This window comes from Falco peregrinus, chromosome 8 (genome assembly GCF_023634155.1).
Source record: "Falco peregrinus isolate bFalPer1 chromosome 8, bFalPer1.pri, whole genome shotgun sequence".
Lineage (NCBI taxonomy): Eukaryota > Metazoa > Chordata > Aves > Falconiformes > Falconidae > Falco > Falco peregrinus.
Genome location: NC_073728.1, coordinates 8,427,681 through 8,445,193, shown reverse-complemented (window position 1 = coordinate 8,445,193; position 17,513 = coordinate 8,427,681). Strand labels below are relative to the sequence as shown.

At 41.7% G+C, this 17,513-nt stretch overlaps 1 protein-coding gene across 13 annotated transcripts in view; it reads right to left on the bottom strand.

The window, feature by feature from the left end:
* Positions 1-17,513, bottom strand: part of AGAP1 (ArfGAP with GTPase domain, ankyrin repeat and PH domain 1) — a 382,459-nt gene that overhangs the window by 99,980 nt on the left and 264,966 nt on the right. For 10 of the 13 annotated variants that reach the window (XM_055813061.1, XM_055813062.1, XM_055813064.1 and 7 more), the window contains one exon: positions 9,913-10,074. The exons of the other annotated variants lie outside the window; for them this stretch is intronic. In XM_055813061.1, coding sequence (XP_055669036.1) covers positions 9,913-10,074 — 162 coding nt within the window. The remainder of the gene's footprint in view (positions 1-9,912; positions 10,075-17,513) is intronic. 13 annotated transcript variants of the gene reach the window in all.

Genomic DNA, 17,513 nt, shown 5'->3' with positions numbered 1-17,513 from the left:
GAGCCAGGAAGGCATCTTTTGTCTCTACTCTTGTACTTTAACCTTCAGTCTGTATAACCTGTGGATTACTTCAAGCATCAGACTCACTCACTGGTAATTAAGAGGAGGTTAGGAAACTCTCCACTGTCAGCCCACAAGACTCCAGTGACAAGCCCTAACATCGGTGTTTTGGCAAAAGTCAAGACTTTCACCACCAATGTTTTCCAATTAAAGCTGGATAGCTGCTGCATAGCAAATAGGCAGTTAATCGCATCATGTTCGGTAGAGAAAGGCTAAGGCTTTCCTGGTAACGTATGCCACGAGCACCAGCGTCAGAAAGGAAAAGAAATTATGGAAGCAACACCAAAGGATACTCTCAATCAAAGGCAAAATCAAACACCTTCCTACTGCAAAAACCTACAGCTGAAAAGTAAAGCCCTTAACATAAAGCTATGTCTTTGCTACCTTTTATAGGTGTCAGATGATGTCACTGTCATTACCGTATTTTTTAATTTTTTTTTTTTAATTTTAATCAAGTGCTCTTTCTAGCTCTTCTGAGGATTTAGATAACCAAAGCCAGGGCCCTTCTTTTGCTCTCACAAAATGCATGCATCAGAGAAGCCACTCGCCTACAGAGCAACTTGTAAACTGGATACCCCTCATCGACCTGGACCGTGGGTGGCACACACGATTGCTGAATTAAGGGATGAGATCAACTGTAACAAATGAAGGGCCCAGAGACTTGAAAGGAGATGCTCTTCCACCTGCAGGAAGGCCAGGTCTGCGCTTCAGCTGTCCCCCAACAATCAGCAGCTTGTGAAGGAGTTGTGTATCGGATTTAACACAGAGGCTTCTTTCACTCCTTGAACTGTATAGACTGTGAAGAAGCTTTGAAGTGTTGGATTCCATAGGTAACGTATACACAACATCCCTGTACCACACGCCCTGTGATCTGGACTGGAAAGAAACCGAGACTGCAAACAGACATGCTTGATGAGACAACCGCTCTCATGTTAATTGGAACAGAAACCTCATAAAGCCAGAGACGAAATAAAAGCATCGTGTGTGTTTCTTGCACACACTTCGTCCAGATCCTGGCAAAACAAAGCAGTGTGCTTCTGGCCACACATTAAACAAAAAATCTAATTATTACAAGCATTTATTTGAACTTCTAAAGTATGGATGTAAAAAGAAGAAATTGTGAAATTGGGAATTACTCCAATGGTAGCGATACCATTCACTTTTTACTGTCACAACTTTGTGTTTAAAACAGCACTAAACTCAATAATATAAAGTCTAAATTTAGAAAATTATTTAAATTTAGATTATTAAAATTTAGATAAAAAGAATTAGAAAAATAAATGCGTACCCATCTGGGGAAGTTTACTCATTTCCCTCCTCAGGTCTTACTTATAGGGCCCTTAAATATGGAATGCGTCAGGAAATTTTTAAGCTGCGTTATTTGAATTTGAAGATCTATAAAGTGTCACACTTTGCATCTGCAGTATTATGTCTTTCCTGTATGTTTACTTGAGAAAGCCTCCCTGAATTTATATTACTGTCTGTAAACACAATTTTATTTTTCAAAGTTCATAAACTCATTCATTGTATGAATCTGGTTCGTGTATTTATTTCCTTGCAATTATAATCTATCAAGATACATCACTCCTGCATGCATACAGGCATCCTCACATCAAATGCAGCTCTTCAGCTTTTAATAGCCAGTGCGAGAAGATCGGTCCTTCTGCTGCTGCTGAACGCAGTCGATGTGTTGATGTCTTGGCCACTATTTAAGCAGTCTAAGATCACAGGTCACATTTATTTCTGAGATACCAGGAAAAACAATCACAGCTGATCGTCGATCTCAAACTATCTGGTGACTGACCTGCCAAGAAACAGCACAGCAAAACTAATTCCAAACTGCAAACATTTAAGACTGCTTTAAACTTAAACTACAAACATACAAAGATTAATCTATCTTTTTATACTGATGAGATTACAGGATGGCCTCCCTGATGAAGAATTCACTTTTGTACAATCATCCTCAATATTAACCCTTCCATTCTGCAAGATACTAACATAGAAACAGAGAACAGAATATATTTTACAGACTTCTAAGCGCTCTATCTGTCAAATGTCAAGCATCTGAGCTACAAAGAACCAGCTTGCAGCTGAAGTTAGACCAGGAGATAGCTGTGGAGAGGAGAGATATATTTATTTTAAAACACAGCCTGAAGTTAGAAGTGTTCCTAGTGTTATCAGTGCCGGGTATTCACTTTCCTTACTTAAGGAGTACTGACTTCCAGGAGCGGTTACGTACCACGAGTGGTGTGCTGCACACACCAGCCCTGCGCCTGAAAGCTCAGCGTCTTCACGAGCCCGAAGACCTGATAAAGAGAACGTTCCCTGTTCTCACTACCCTGTCAGGCTAAAGTTTATGCTCCAATAATAAAAATTAAGTGCTTTGGTTTGAGTTGTTTTGGTGGTTTTTTTTTTCCTCTTTTCTCCTGAGTGGGGACAAACGGAGGTGGTGTGACAACCAAACCCAGCTACAGGCACAAAAAGCACTGATTTATTCAGCGTTGCCAGACAATCAAGTCAGATTAATCAACATCAGGAACCAGAAAAAAAATAATCTTTTTTCCCTATTATAAAGAACACGCCATATGCATTCCTATTTCAGTTTAAATTCTAAATGAAAATAAATGCAAAATATGCATTTAAGCAGCCATAAGTAAACATCGGAAAAAACCAAAGCTTTATAGTTCCACTCAAAAAGTTAATTTAGTCACATAAACAATTTACTGACAGACATTTGGCACTTCAGGCTGTGAACGAGATTAAGATGAGCATGAGGTTGCCAACGTCAAATTATCTGAAGATGAAAACTCACATTTCTTGCCATTTTGGAACCGAGCGCAGGAATTAATTGCCGAATGCAACAATTCTTTATATTTTAATTGGGGGAGGGGAAGATGAGAAAGAAGAGGATCCTAAACAAGAAAAGCAGATGGGTTTCCAGAGAACTGCAGAATTGTAAAAATCTGTACGCTATAGCTCAGGATTTAAACAGCAGCGCTAGGTAAATACAGAAATCCTTAGTTGAAACTCAGCAAAGTTGTGCAGAAATGCCCACGTACCCAAAGTCCTTCGACCAACACCACGACACAGCTCAGCTGAAGCCTCAACGGTTTATTGGTGCCATCTGCCCCTCCAGCACGGGCACAGAAACCAGAGACCCGCTTTCCTATCTTTCGTTCTTTTAACTGACGACGAAGCAACGCGTTCTCCGCCAGGTGTGAAGTCCAGCGGGACCAAAGGGCAACGGCTCATGTACCGTCCGGCGTTCACGCAGCTGCAACCCACAGCCCGGGTGACGTGGTGACAGGCGTACTGAGAGCAGTAAGCAAGCCAGCGGCCTCTGAACCTCCATTGCACAGAGGCAGCACGTTGCAGAGGTTTCGCCCCTCGATTCCTTTTTTTCGGCATGGCACGTTGGGCAGAATTTCAGGAACACCTCACGGTGCTCCTCATCTGCATGAGAAGACAAGTTTTTCCCACCATCCTGGCAACACGTGCCCAGAGAACACAGGGAAAATGCCTGTGTTTTGTGAACTGGGGTAGAAACCTCCCCAAGAACGGCAATCTGAGAGTTTCCCCTTCAGCTGAGATTTTTATGGTCTACGAAATAGAATGGGTAACCATCAGGTCCTACTGCTTCTGGATGCTGATACATCCCTAAAAGCCCATAGACAGAAAGTATTTAATTTAATGCTCTGAAACCCCTTTCAGAGAACTCATCTTTATGCCGACACCGTTTTGGAGAAGAAAGCTCAGTGAAAAGACAAACGGGACATCTGCCCACATCTCAGAAACATCACGTCTCCTCTCTCCGTCTGCCTTCAAGCCCAGGCAGGGCGCAGGCAACGTGATGCTCTCCTGACTAACGCTCAAGCTGTCAGACAACCACGAGATTTCCTTGCTGACCTCCTCTTCCTAGCCCAGCACCAAAATGATATGGCTTGCCCCTGATTTAAAAAGTTCTAGAAACCAGTATGAACCACCACCACTTCCAGGGTCTTACCAGCCAGCCTTTGGTATCCTACATCATGCTGCAATGGCACAATGAGGAACGACACAACTATGAGAATAATATAGCAGAACACCTAGCTGCTGCTGTTTAGCTTCCACGAGAGCATCAAGATCTCTACCACATACTTTATGGTGAGGATCCAGAAGGAGACACAGCATGCTCAGAGACAAGGAAATTTGCACCAACTGCTGAAAACTGCTGAAATTACAGTCTAAATGAGGTGGTGCTGGCAGATTGCTTGGGCACCTTAGCAAATTTCATTAATTGTGAAAATACAATAAGGATATATTCCTGTCCTTTTTCGGAAGAAAGAGGAGCAGCAACTCATAATTTGCTCTGAAACCAAGGATGATGTTGAAGACCAATTTATTATTATAAGGAACTTTTTTGTCACCCCCATACCATGCACAGCAATTGGTCTGCCCCGCACACCTTACATTATGGTTGGGAACCACAGGTCACAGAACTGCACCTCCCTATGTACAAATGAAAATCAATCTGAAATTTGAAGTCCTTGCCATGCATTATTAGCCACAAGAAAAGTGCTCCAGTAGTTCTGAGAAAACACCAGTTGCCCCTTCCCTTTCTTGACTGAGTAACCTAGGACATTGCTGTACAGATTTTTTTTTTCATATTTCTGGTTGACTGGGCTACTTTAAGTAAGAGCTTGTCAAGGAAAATTTTAATACTGGAAGTTTTTGCGTGTGCAACCTCATGCTGAAAGGGGATAGTTTTCCAGAAACTGCTAAAAAGTAGTACTTTCTAACCCAGGTTTCCTCAAGTTGTGTTAGGCTATTTAGAAAGCAAAGGCAATAGTAAGCTCTTGTTAGCAGAGTTTACCCTACCGAACTGACAAAGTTCCCATCTGGGAATATTTGCTAGAAGCAATTTGTCTGTTGATCACAGCAAGGTACGAAAAGTACAGGAACGTTCCCTTTTCCTTCCTATTCTTAAAGACAACGTAAGCTACCTGCACATATGTGTCTTACACATGGCAGATTTTACAATATTAAACATTAGGAACTGCAGGAAATCCCAGAGTAGCTCTAGAGCAGCAAGAAAAAGGACAAAATGACTTTATATTTGCTTTTTACTAATGATTTCCTTTAAAAAGGAGGAAAAAACTCTTCCAATCTATACCATCTATATACACTTAAAACAAATTCTGAAATTCTATAAATCTATTTGACACGATATAACTTATCCTAGTCAAGAGCTTGCCCCTTGAATTCCAACAACTCTAAATGGTTTTCTGGTTCACTTTTGAAATTAAAGTATTATGACGGTCAGAGACAAGTGGAACCATTTTCTTTTCCAACGTATAGCAGAAGACTCCATCATTTAATCATTCCAAGTGCTTGCGAACAGGAAAGTAAGGCAAGTTGTAAGGTCTGCATTAATATAAACACTCCAATGACCTCTCATACCCCGTGGCACAGTGAGAACTCAATTTTACATTAATAAACCCTAACACCAAACTGTTAGAAACTCAAAAGACACCAGGTATTACAACTTACATAAATTACAGCCAAGACCAAATGGCCCGTACAAGCAATTGTACAGTGATAAAGCCTAAGTGGATGATATTTAAACAGATATTTGATTTACTGGAGGATTTTATATCATGCTAGAATTCAAATGACAATTTACAAGTCCAGAGGAAAGAAATCTTTGTCCCATGCAAAGTACTGTTTGCAGTGCTGTTTCAGAAGAGCTTAATATTGTAACTTTAGGGAAGAAATTCTTTCCTCCGATAGTCTCAGGACACAGTCTTCGAAGCCAAACTATAAAACCTGACATTTAAAAAGAGAACGAACAAGCTACTTCATCCCAGGTAGGAAATAACATCCCCAGAGCTCTGTGAGTTAAGTCTCATGAACCTAATTTTTGCAGTACAGCTGGCTGTGGTTTCTTCCATCAAAAAAAAGCTCTGATGCCAAGTCTGAGGATCCGTCTCCCAAGTTGTTTAGAGATGTGTAAACTGTGAAGACTGTAGAACAGAGAGCACCATCTCTTAGCAGTAGCAGCCACACCAGTAGTTAATAAGTTTTCCATCAGAAAAAAAAACCCTGTATTTTGTACTCAAGTTCAAAATGCCTCAGAACAGGAATCCTAGCCAGATTTTCCTCCACTCCTGCAAACAGTCCTGCTTCTCCTAGCTAAGAAAATTTGCCGAAGAAAAAGAATGTATAAATTAAAGTAAGAGCTGAATTTGCATAGGAGGAATCGTGCAGCTGCAAGTTCTTGAACCAAACTTAACACCCAAACAGGTTACGAATGGCTCCCCTGAGACTAGACAGCCCTCTTACTCCCCAGCAGCAAGCAACTACAGATAATTCCGGGTGGGGAAAAAAGAAAAGATTCATCAAGAAAAAGATTTATCAAAGAAAAAAATAAAATAAAAATCAGACTAGCAACGCGATCCAGGAAAAGCTCTCAGCCAATAGTTGCGGCAGCAGTAATTGTTCTAAATCTATCAATAAAGCTATGCTGCTCCTTCACTGACTGCAAACACCAATTTCTTTCACAGAGGATTATAAGTTGATGTTCATGGTCTCTCTACTGCCATTAGGGTGATAAACAGTTTAAACTACATCAGGATCTGACATGTAGATCAATTCTGGGTCCATAAAGAATCTACACAAGAGGTTCCCGGACAGGGATTTACTGCCCCCAGTTTTTATTCTCTCTTGCTGCTAAAATTACTTCTGTCAAGTACTTACAAGAGTAAGAAAAAAAATGTAAAAAGATTTAATTTTTCATGTGCTGCTGTAACGGTCTTTTAAAATTTCTGAGTTTTTAAGGCAAATATGTTACTGCATTTAAAATTATGCTGAACAGCAGGTGGTATTTAGCTAAATAGTGAGCCAGTCACACAATCCGCTCACTATCAAGCAGACAGCAATTTGAAACAGTGAACTAAGCTGTCTAGATTTTCTCCGAGGGCAGTCACAGGCTTCATGTTACCAGTGCCAAATTATATTAGACATTTAATTTTAAACCTCAGGTACTTAAATGTAAAACCTTACAACAGTAATAGTCATAAAGCAGTGGGGCATTCCATTTCAGAGAATGGATTTTTCTATTTTTCCCCTTTAATTTAACCAGCACCTCCTGTTTTGTGGCTCTGCCCACTACAAAGTAATTTATCTAATTAGGAGATGTTCAGAGCTGCTTGAAAGACAGAAGCCCCAGGAAACCAAAGGTCTGGTTCGGAAGACTTTGAAAAGTTCTCTGGAGCCACACAAAGTATTAATTTAATGTGAAAAAAAGGTGCAGAGAAAAATTGAATCCCAATATGTTATTTTGTCTACAATAAAACCATGTGACAATAAGCAGGCATATTCTCCAGTACATTGGCATTTGAATTCCAAAAGATGCTTAGCTTCTCGCCGTACCTGCTGCTTTCACAGTATTATCTTTTTATGACTAAAATTCAAAAATCCTTTAATAGAGAAAAAAACCCTGAAATTAAAAAGGGTTTTTCATGCGCCAACTTGCCAACATAAAGGACACATCTATGAGCTTACCGAAAGATGATACACTGGTAGCAATGAATTATCCTTGAGGTTTTGTAGCAGTTTTATCGCAATACTTTGGTTTCTGCTGTCCCTTAGTTACCTAAAATTCACCCTTAGTCCCCTAAAATTCACCCTTAGTCCAATTTCCCCCACGTATTTGTAAAAAAATACCAACCACTTTTTTATTTTGTTTCCTTTTTAAATTAGAACCTCTGCAAGAAATTATTCAAGTTGGGCTTATTCAGAAGTACCCACCAGTCACCTGCATTTTTTGAGTAAATATTTCATAGATAATTCTAGCTGTCGTCTCTTTTGATCCAGAAGTAATCGCATATGAACGTCAAGTCAGAAGAAGGTACTGCACATACTTGGGAGTGCAGAGCTCGTGGAGATGAAAAGGTTCCCTTCACCAGGAATTTAAAACTAGCTGAAGCTCAGCATCAGGACAAGTCTTGTGAATCTCTCAACAACAGAAACAGCATTACAAAGTAAAGGGGAAGGGAAAAGGCAGGAATTTAGGTTATATTTCTACTTTTCAACATTTTAATTACATGCCACTTTTAGGAACTCGCGGAGTTCTGCATTTTAACGTTTCTCCTCTACTGCAGCCTCACTTGTCACATCTGGCACTAGGGAGCACAGGGACGGCGTCTGCTCACCTGTCTGCACGTATGTCAAGGTGTAAAGGACCAGCGGCTAGATCCTGCCTCTCACTTGCCTTCCTTCTAGTGCAATCATACAATATTCAGCAACCTTCCTTTGAAAAGCTACAGGATAAAAGAAGGGTGCAAAAAGCTGAAACTTTGGTACAACCTTTTAAAAGCAAAGTAGAATTGGGCTGGATTAAAATGACAAAGCAGCCCGGTGAAAAAGAGAGAGAAATAAGATGGCCTTAACCGTGAAACCAGTTCAGTCTAAAGAAATCTGTGTAGGGCAATGCTGATTGCCCCAGAAGTCTCACCAGTTTCCAAAGGAGTGGGTGAGTTGGGTGGAAACAGAAGAGAACAGTGCTGAAGCATTTATCACGCTGCTTAGCAAGACCTCTGGCTGTCACCGAGGGCAAAATAAAGCGTGCTTGCTTTAGAAAATTCTTGGTCACAATCTACACCATTTTGATGCAAACACCGTGCTCCTGAAGATGCTGCCCACTAGCTCAGAGCTCCAGAAATGTCTGTGCTTCAGTAACTACAAACTTGAGAGCTAATGCCACTCAGAGGCAAGGTGACCATGATTTTAAACCCTCTGTTCTCATGAAGTGGCACTGAAAAGCTGTCCGAAGCTGCTCAAAACACCAGAGAAAGCATCAGGGCTACACTCAGGTTCAAACCTCATACATATACATACATACATGCACATACACACACACGACACGAAATAGTTTTCATATTCCTATAACGCTCACTATTTTGGGGATGGCCATCAGAAACAGCTTTCCTCCACCCTTCTCTTGTCCTGTTCACATTTCTCCCCGTTACCCGTATTCTCAATTTTGTCTTAGTTCATTCTTCTCTTTCACACACCTTTCTCCTTTTCCCCATTTTACAAACTTTTCGTGGTTTCTCCAACTGCCAACTACACCCCATGCTCCCGGACCCATGTACTTCACCGGTAAGAACCCTCTCTGCAGCACACCGCAACAGAAACACGCGAGTCCCTGCCCACCCGCTACAGCTGCTCCAAGGATGCTCTAATCTGCATAGGCAGCAGGTCAGCTATAGGTGACCAGCAGTATATCTGTCCTTCTCAGGCACTCCATCGAGGCCAGATGCACTGTTTTGTTACCAAGTATCATGCATACCCTTCAAAAAACAACAACCCCTGTCTCACTGTTATGATCTAATCATTGCAAAACACCATCTGGAATAGTGTTTGCTCCTTTTAATACTGTTAAACGCTCCACAGAGAAAACACTACCACTATGCAGTAGCGTGCACACATTAAAGCCAGAGCACAGCAGAGAAAGGATATGCTGATGAAAAGATCTGGAGGATAATTTACTGCTAATACCTACCACGCAGAGTAAGGAAATAAGAATATCAAGTGAACAACCTACATTACGTACCTGAAATTAAAATTAAGCTGTCTTATAATTACATTAGCTCTTCCTGCTGAAAAAGAAGTATTGTATTGATGTGCTCTCTTTTATCTAATTTGTCTTTTTCTCTCTACATGTTTGTAGATGCTACGAGTTTGGCTTCCAACAGAGCATCTGGGTGAACATCAGGTTGCATTTTTTCTTTTGTCTTTCCAGAAAAGCAAACCACCAAGTTTCCCCTTCACCCGAAAGCAGATAACCTCCCCCAGCTCCAGGTTTCTTACCACTGCTAATGCCAGAGTTTGCAATGACTGTTGCCTCACTCCACTGATCTGCACTGGAGACTGAGTAAGAGCGCTGATGCATACCATCCGGACGGCTGTTGAAGGAGACTAGACTGATGCCACTTGCCATCTGAGACACAGATGTGCTAGTAGTCACGTTCCCTAGACATAAATGGAAAACAAATTGTGTCAATAGAGAAGACAAAATTGATTCGTATGAAGATGGATGGGTCATCTTAACAGAGCAGAAAAAGAGATTACTCAACCAACACAAAACCAGCGCAGCCCTCCCTGAAACTCTGAAGACAACAGGCCTGTGACCAGCTTGGGGCACTGCAGATTTCAGCGGCGCACTCAAATCTGGCCAGCAACTTCTGACAAAAGAGCCTATATTTTCCAGATTTCACCTCATTCTGTTCATTCATCTTCTGGAAAACACAATCCTCCACAACCTTGCTACAAGTCACCTTCTCCACTTGTTACAGGTAGAGCACAAAAGACAGACTGCATGCAGAAAATAAATGTGTTCCTGAAAATTGCCATTTACACAAGCAACCGAGATGAGACAACTAAGCCAACTCAAAGAGATTAAAACAACCTACCCCTAAATAATAATTCACTAAAGTATGTCCCCCAAGTGAAGCCAAGAACACAGTGATGGGGAGCAAATAACTACTAGCACTGTGAGACCAAGAGAAAAAAAACGTATCTGATTTTTCACTTTAAAACAATATCGTGACACAAAGCACACACCAGAGGCTCACTCCGCTGACTGCAAATATCATTCCTGTGGCTCGTCCCACAGCAATACACCCATCACAACTCTGACTGAAGGCTTACGACACAAAAGGTGAGATACAGTGGATAGCCTTTACCCAGTAAACGCTAGAAACAATTCTGTATTTTCACGATCATTGAGGTCTTGGACAATAAAATGCTGGCACGTGTGTGCGGGAGGAAGTAACAGGGACAGGTTTCTCGCCATAAAACAGGAGAAGTGTGATCTGGTTGAATACATTTTAGAGTCAAAACAATTAAAACCTTTCCAGAAGCTCAGGTTTCTGATGGTCCTTCTCGCAACTTGATATGGGCCAAAGTCTGCTCCGCCGTTTTGGTTTCCGAGTACATTTTACTCCATTCCTAGCACTGGACTTGCATATTAACGATAAGGATACACAGATTTTACAATGCCAGTTTCACTCCTAGCAGGCTCTTGAAAGGTACCCCACAGGTCTGTGGATTTAAGAATAATCTTTAAAAACAGATGTGAAGGGAAAGAAACAGATGCGATTTTATACAATACCCTAACACTTTACATTTCCGTTGCACCTTCTACTGATGAGTTCAGAAAAATTAATGAATTAATTTTCAATGCTCCTGTGAGGTTGTTAATTATCTGCTATCATTTCCCCCATTTTTCAGAGGTTAAATGACCCAGGGCCACAAAGGAAGATTGTGGCAGACTTGAAAATAAAACCCAGATCTCCTGACTCCCAGTTCTATCATTATGTCTTTTCCCAGAGCAGCCTTTGGGAAGACAGCAGAGCTTAGTGAACTACTTTGTGTTTATTAGAGTTGGCATAATTGTCCCTCTCTCTCCTCCCCTTTCCCAAGACTAAATCTCATCTTTAGTCCTTAACACAGATCCATCACTACAGTATCTGTCCACCTGAGCCTTGAAGGTACTTAGTCTCAAGAACTCCTTCTGTGTGGCAATCTCTACTTGGTAGACATGAAATACATACAGAAAAACTAATTTGCTCAATTATGCAAAGTTTAAGGTGGATCGTGGAACCATGTTGGGACCTCCCAAGGCACTGCTTTAGCTACCGGCACGTAATTCCTCTCTAATCACCTTCCCTGGGCAACCCTTTTGTCCAAAAGAATTCCATAATCAGAGCATCATCTGACAAACTGTTGGAAAAAAATTACACCTCTAGCAACCGGTCCTCTTCAGGACATTGTGTGCTTGACTCCACCTGAGAGCAATTTGCTAATGCTGGTATTTCAGCAACTTCTAAAGACATCTCCCAAAGAAACGTTCAGCAAAGAAATCAGGCCTACAGAAATGAAGGTACAAAGCAGAGGATCGAATTATAGCTCAGTATCTTAAAACTGTAATAGAAAATGGAAACACTAACTGACAGTACCTATATTTTGAGGTTGCTTAAAAGAAATACCTCCTTCTAAATAAACTTCTGTGATGCCGCTGATGCTCAGTTTGAAATAGCTTTTTCCTCTGGTTTTCACAATCCAGATAAAAAAACCCCTATGAACATTATCAAATTATTTTGATGACAACAAATTAAAGGGAGTAACGGAGATGAATGACAGAGCATGAAACCAAATGGACTCTAGAAACTTGAGATTTAGGCCAACATAAACACTGTGTTATTCAACAAGGAGAAGTCCTAAGCTCTGCTCCTCGGACAAAACTACCTGGTGTAGCAGCAGAGGCTGGGGACCAGTTGGCTGAGTAGCACCACCGCTGTGAAGGACTCGGGAGTCAACGACGGATGCCAGAACATGTGCTCAACACAAACCACTAGCTGGGCACACCTTGATGAGCATCTGAAAGACTGTACTTAGTCCTGGGTCCCCCACTTCAAAAGGGTTGTTGGGAAATGGGAAAAGAGCCAGGAAAGAACTGCCAAGACAGTCAAAGGTCTTTGGTTTTGCTGTAGCACCTTTTTGGGCATCTTTAGATTATTACTGGTAAGTGGCTTTGGAAACAACTTAGTTTTTCACAAGCTTCTACCTCACCAGACTGAAGAGCAATGACACAAAAGCGGGTTTTTTTAGCCTGTAGCCATCTTTCACATTGTGCCTAGTAAAATGGGAAGCCACATGTGATAAATCCCTGCAAGAGCACCTTTGTTACAGAGATCACAAAGGAGAGAACCGGTAGGTGAAAGCTGAGATGGAGCATTTCCTAGGTATCATGGGAAAAAGGAAACAATTACTGGAAATCTCTGCCTGGATGACACTTCCCCATTACTCCGTGCTGGGCGGCTGAGTTGCAGAGAGCAGCAATATTTGTATGTTGACATCTTCCGCCTAGTTCATAAGTTTTTGAACACAAGTGTCCAGCCACTTTCTAACCATGATGCAAAAGGAAAACCTTAAAAAGATAATATCAAGCCTTCTACATCATCATGTCAGCACCAAACGCTTTACTTTCACCTTAGTGCCATCCTATGAAACTTCACACCCTGCGTTATGACATTAACCTGCAGAGGAAGTGGCTTATTCTGTGAACCAAGCAAGAATTTTTCTTTCACTTGACATTTCTGAAAGGTATGGGCTGCTAGCGAGAAACAGGTGCCAAGTCTCATCACGTAATACTTTACTGATCAATGACGCAACCCAGCTCAGCTCGTCTTTTCTATCACCACCGCCCCATAACCCTGCTACCTGCAGCCCTTGCAGTTACATTCATTCAAGGTCGAATTCCACTTTGTTCACGTGCTGTAAGGTTTTATGGAATATCAGACCACGCTGGCCAGAATCCGTGGGTAGATATCAGAAGGGCTGGACTACTGAAAACAGTGTGCCCTTTCTTCTCCCCCTCCTGAACATGTTCAGCTCTAGCACAAACTTGTTACTTACAACCTTATTTAAAAATCATTATTCCTGATCCATTGCTAATTTTTCCACTTCTCAGTCTAATCACAGCGTGCCCAGGACACGTATTCCACCACCCCAGTAGGCACTAATGTTGTCACACCAAAAACAAGGACTACTGGAAGCCAACTGTGGTTCTTGCACTCTTTGTACGCTGCACAAAGCTTCTACAAAACAGTCCTACGTTTTTTCCCGTCTGTAACAGACAAACCCCAGTCCAGACCTTCACAAAGCAATTGTCCTTTATTTCTGCTCAAGGATAAAGCCTCAACAGCAGAAAATCTCAGTCTTTTAGCAGACAAGTGAAAGACAGTTAAAAAGAGGCCACCGGCAATACTCATTGAAAAGTAAACCCTGTATATCGGGTTAGGTACAGGAAGCCTTTATTTACATCAAGCTCTTATAAGCAAGGCCATGATGCATTCTGCATCTGTTGTCTCCCCTGCCTGTACATGTATACACACACGTGTCTATATACGCAGACAGGTAAGATAAATATTTCGACATTAATGTGAAATCATGGTCAGCTACTTGGCCCGTTCTGGAGTTGTGAAAGACTGCCTCTTCAACGACATCATATATGCATCAGCTGGTTGCTCAAGTTGATTAGCAGGGGGCAGTTAAATTACTATGCTAATCCATGTATTCGCAGCACTGTTTCCTTGATATGGATATGTGTATATGCTTACTGGGAAGCCTTGATTAGTTCAAGCTTCAATGTGTCAAAGGCTCCAGATTCTTTCCAAAGAATAATTTTAGCTGTACTCACATCCCTAAAGTGTGGGAGCTGATTTGAAAAGGTACTTACCTCTACCATATGCTATTTTTCTTTAAACAATTTGCATTTCAAAGTGACTATGGCATTTATATTTGAATGAATATCAGTGTGTTGCCAGAACTGGTCTCAAATGAGCAGAAAAAGATGCTGGTCTCCTATTGAACAAAAATGTTTTCATCTACCAAAGGAGCATCAAAGGAAGAGTTCCTCTTTCTAGCTCTAGACAGCTTTATTAAAACTATCTTTTCTGATAATATAAAATAGCCCGTTATGACCGCGCTTACAAAACGTTCAAACAATTAAGCTCTACAAAACCCATCCAAATTAAGATTCAAGGTAATTTCCAGGTTTGGTCAACGCTTAGCAGAACGGCCTCTAAGAAAAGTGAATGCGCTCACACTAAATCTAATTTATATATCCATCTAGTCAGTGTAAATAGCCACGAAGAGCAAAGACAAGAGACTCGGTGCAAGAGGAATTAAGCAGAGTGCACCTGTGTGTACGTATGTACACGTGAAGAGGCTGACAGAAACACACACGCTGGAGGCAGAACATGTCTCCATTTCCTGCGCACACAGGGACTCACTTTGGCTCTTCATACACAATTGTTCCAGATTTATGGAACAACAGACCATAAATGCAACGTCAGATTATGATACTTAGAAACATTATAAAAATAGAAGAGATTTATGCAAACACAGGACCATACAAGATGCTAAGTGCGCATCTAGTCAGTAAAAAATGAAAGATAAAGACTCCATGTATTATAAAAAATTTAATACAATATACAATAAAGTTTAACATACACGTTATCTTACTTCTACACGGTAACTGGCCCAACAAAAAAAGAAAGTATTGTCTTTGTCATGTTGGTCTTGCAACAGAACAGTACGGTGGACAGCATTTTAACAATTCCTTTTTTGCTGTCTTCTACCTTAACAAAAATAATATAGTGAAGCATCGCTGGGCAGCACAGGGTATTTTAGCAGACACATCACTTTACACTAAGCCTTTACCAACTACACCACCCACTAATTACAAATGCAGAAAAAATATAATTCACAACTATACCCTAAAAAGTGAGATACAAGTGACTTAAACACATGGAGGTGGTCTCCATGTCCTGCTGCAGACACATCCGTGAGTTCTCCCAAACAAATCCATTACAAGAAGTTATGTTCAGGAGTGCAACTAATACACTCTTGAATTTATGAGAGGAGCAGACATTGCAAGAGTCACGAAGCAGAACTGTATTTTTCCATGAAGCAGCCGCTTATGAGACCCACAGAGAGCGCCTGCACAGAAAGACTGAATCAAATGAACTACAGCCTACTGCTATGCTTTCACCCTGGCCATGTTTTATTTGCGTTATGCTCTTCATGTTCACAACGAGTTTCTCTTCCAAAAAAAGAAATAAACCTCTTAAGGCCAGAGGGCTGCGCTCACCAGCTGTTAGAACTAATGAAAAATACATTAGAGTTGTGGGTCAGGAAATCCTGACTCTTGGTATCAGAGGGTTAATTGTTTCAAATCACGTTGGGTCAATTTATGTTGCAGGAATACTGCCTATTCTTGAAATGCCCTCTAATTCAGGAAAAGGCACTGTCAAGTAGATTAGCTTGCCTGTTGGTTGTCCCGTTCCAAACCCGTGCCCAGCGCTGCTCCCTCAGGTTTCTTCAGGCATTAGGGTGCCACGGGGAAGTGAGAGGCCACTCTGCTGGCTGTGGAGATGGAAAGCGTTCCCCTCCCCTCCCCTCAATTCTGCATTACATTCGTGAATTCATCTTTCCAGAGGGCAAATCTTTCTTAAGAAGTGTCTGACCACCCAAGCCGTACCACTTTCTGCCTTCTGCTTTGCCTATGAATATGAACCTTGGGACAAGTCCTTCAAGCTGAGGAAAATCTGCGGGTTGGCTCTTCTGGGTTCCATCAGTTTGCTGCCTCAGATCCCAGCATCCACCCTTTACTGATGCACCCTCCTTCCCTTGCCAACTCTGGAGATCATGCCCACCCCCGAAACCTGGGAACGTTGTGCTACTTACAGCTCCTCGCCTCTCCAGCTGAGCAGAGTAAGCCCGCATTGGAAAGGAAGGTATGGCCCAGGTGTCAGAGCACAGTCTGGCCACGTTCTTGGGAAGATCACCTGTGGGACCGGGGCCAAAGAGCTCCAACCCCCACAACCAGGTTCCTGAGTGGGGTTATCAGTGGGGGAAAAGGCACTGAAGCGCCGCTGGGCATTCTGTTTTGATCTGACGTGACAACACATCATTTCTGCTTTGGGTTTATCAGGGACCAAAAATAAGTTGAGGTTCCTCACACACGCAACGAAAAAGAGCAAGACGACGGCATCTTTCCAAAACACACTGGCTCCAGTATCGACACTCTCCTTCAATACACTGCCAATCATTTTCAATGCCGTAGCAGATGACTTGCTTGTGGGTTTCACTTATTTTTAAGGCTTTTCCAGAAGCATTTATTTCCTGAACAAACGTCCTGAGGATAAGCAGCTATTAATAGAGGAAGGCCTTCCGTCTCACTGCCTGGCAGGGCAGCCTCTGTGAACTGGGCTTGATTAGTAGCGTACAGAACCGAGAAGGGTCAATACTAATGAACAAACAAGGCAATGCCAAGAAATATCCTGGCAGTGAAGGACATGGTGCTGGGACTATAACGAGAAAAGCTATTATTCTCAGAGCATGCCAAACCAACACAGCAAGTGTGGAGGAAAATTAAGTCATCAGAGGAGACATCTCTTCTAAAAGAAAGTTAAACCCAAGATGTTCACCAAGGGCTTTGCTCAAGACCCCAGATTATTTATTCCGCTGGGATCAGAGCATGCTTTCCTTTCCCAGCAGGCGTATTACTATTTTTTCAGTACTTTAAACAAATAGCAGTAATAAATAAGGTACGTTTTGCTTTCTGGGCAACTCCTGATTGAGGTTACCTGCTTGTTAAGGGACCACATCTCTTAAGACCCAGAGGTGACCATTTCACACCGGCAAACGCTTTGCTGTGTATCGCTGTTATTTGGTTGCAAATCCTGTTAACAACTATGAATTTAACTTGGCAAAACATAACAGTGCAAAAAATCAAATAATTCCAAGGTATTATGCTGCTCTCATGTAAAGCAAGGCATGTGTAGGGGCCTGAGGCAAAAGATGTAAAATGCCTCCTAATCCCTTTGACTGTCTGTGGAAGT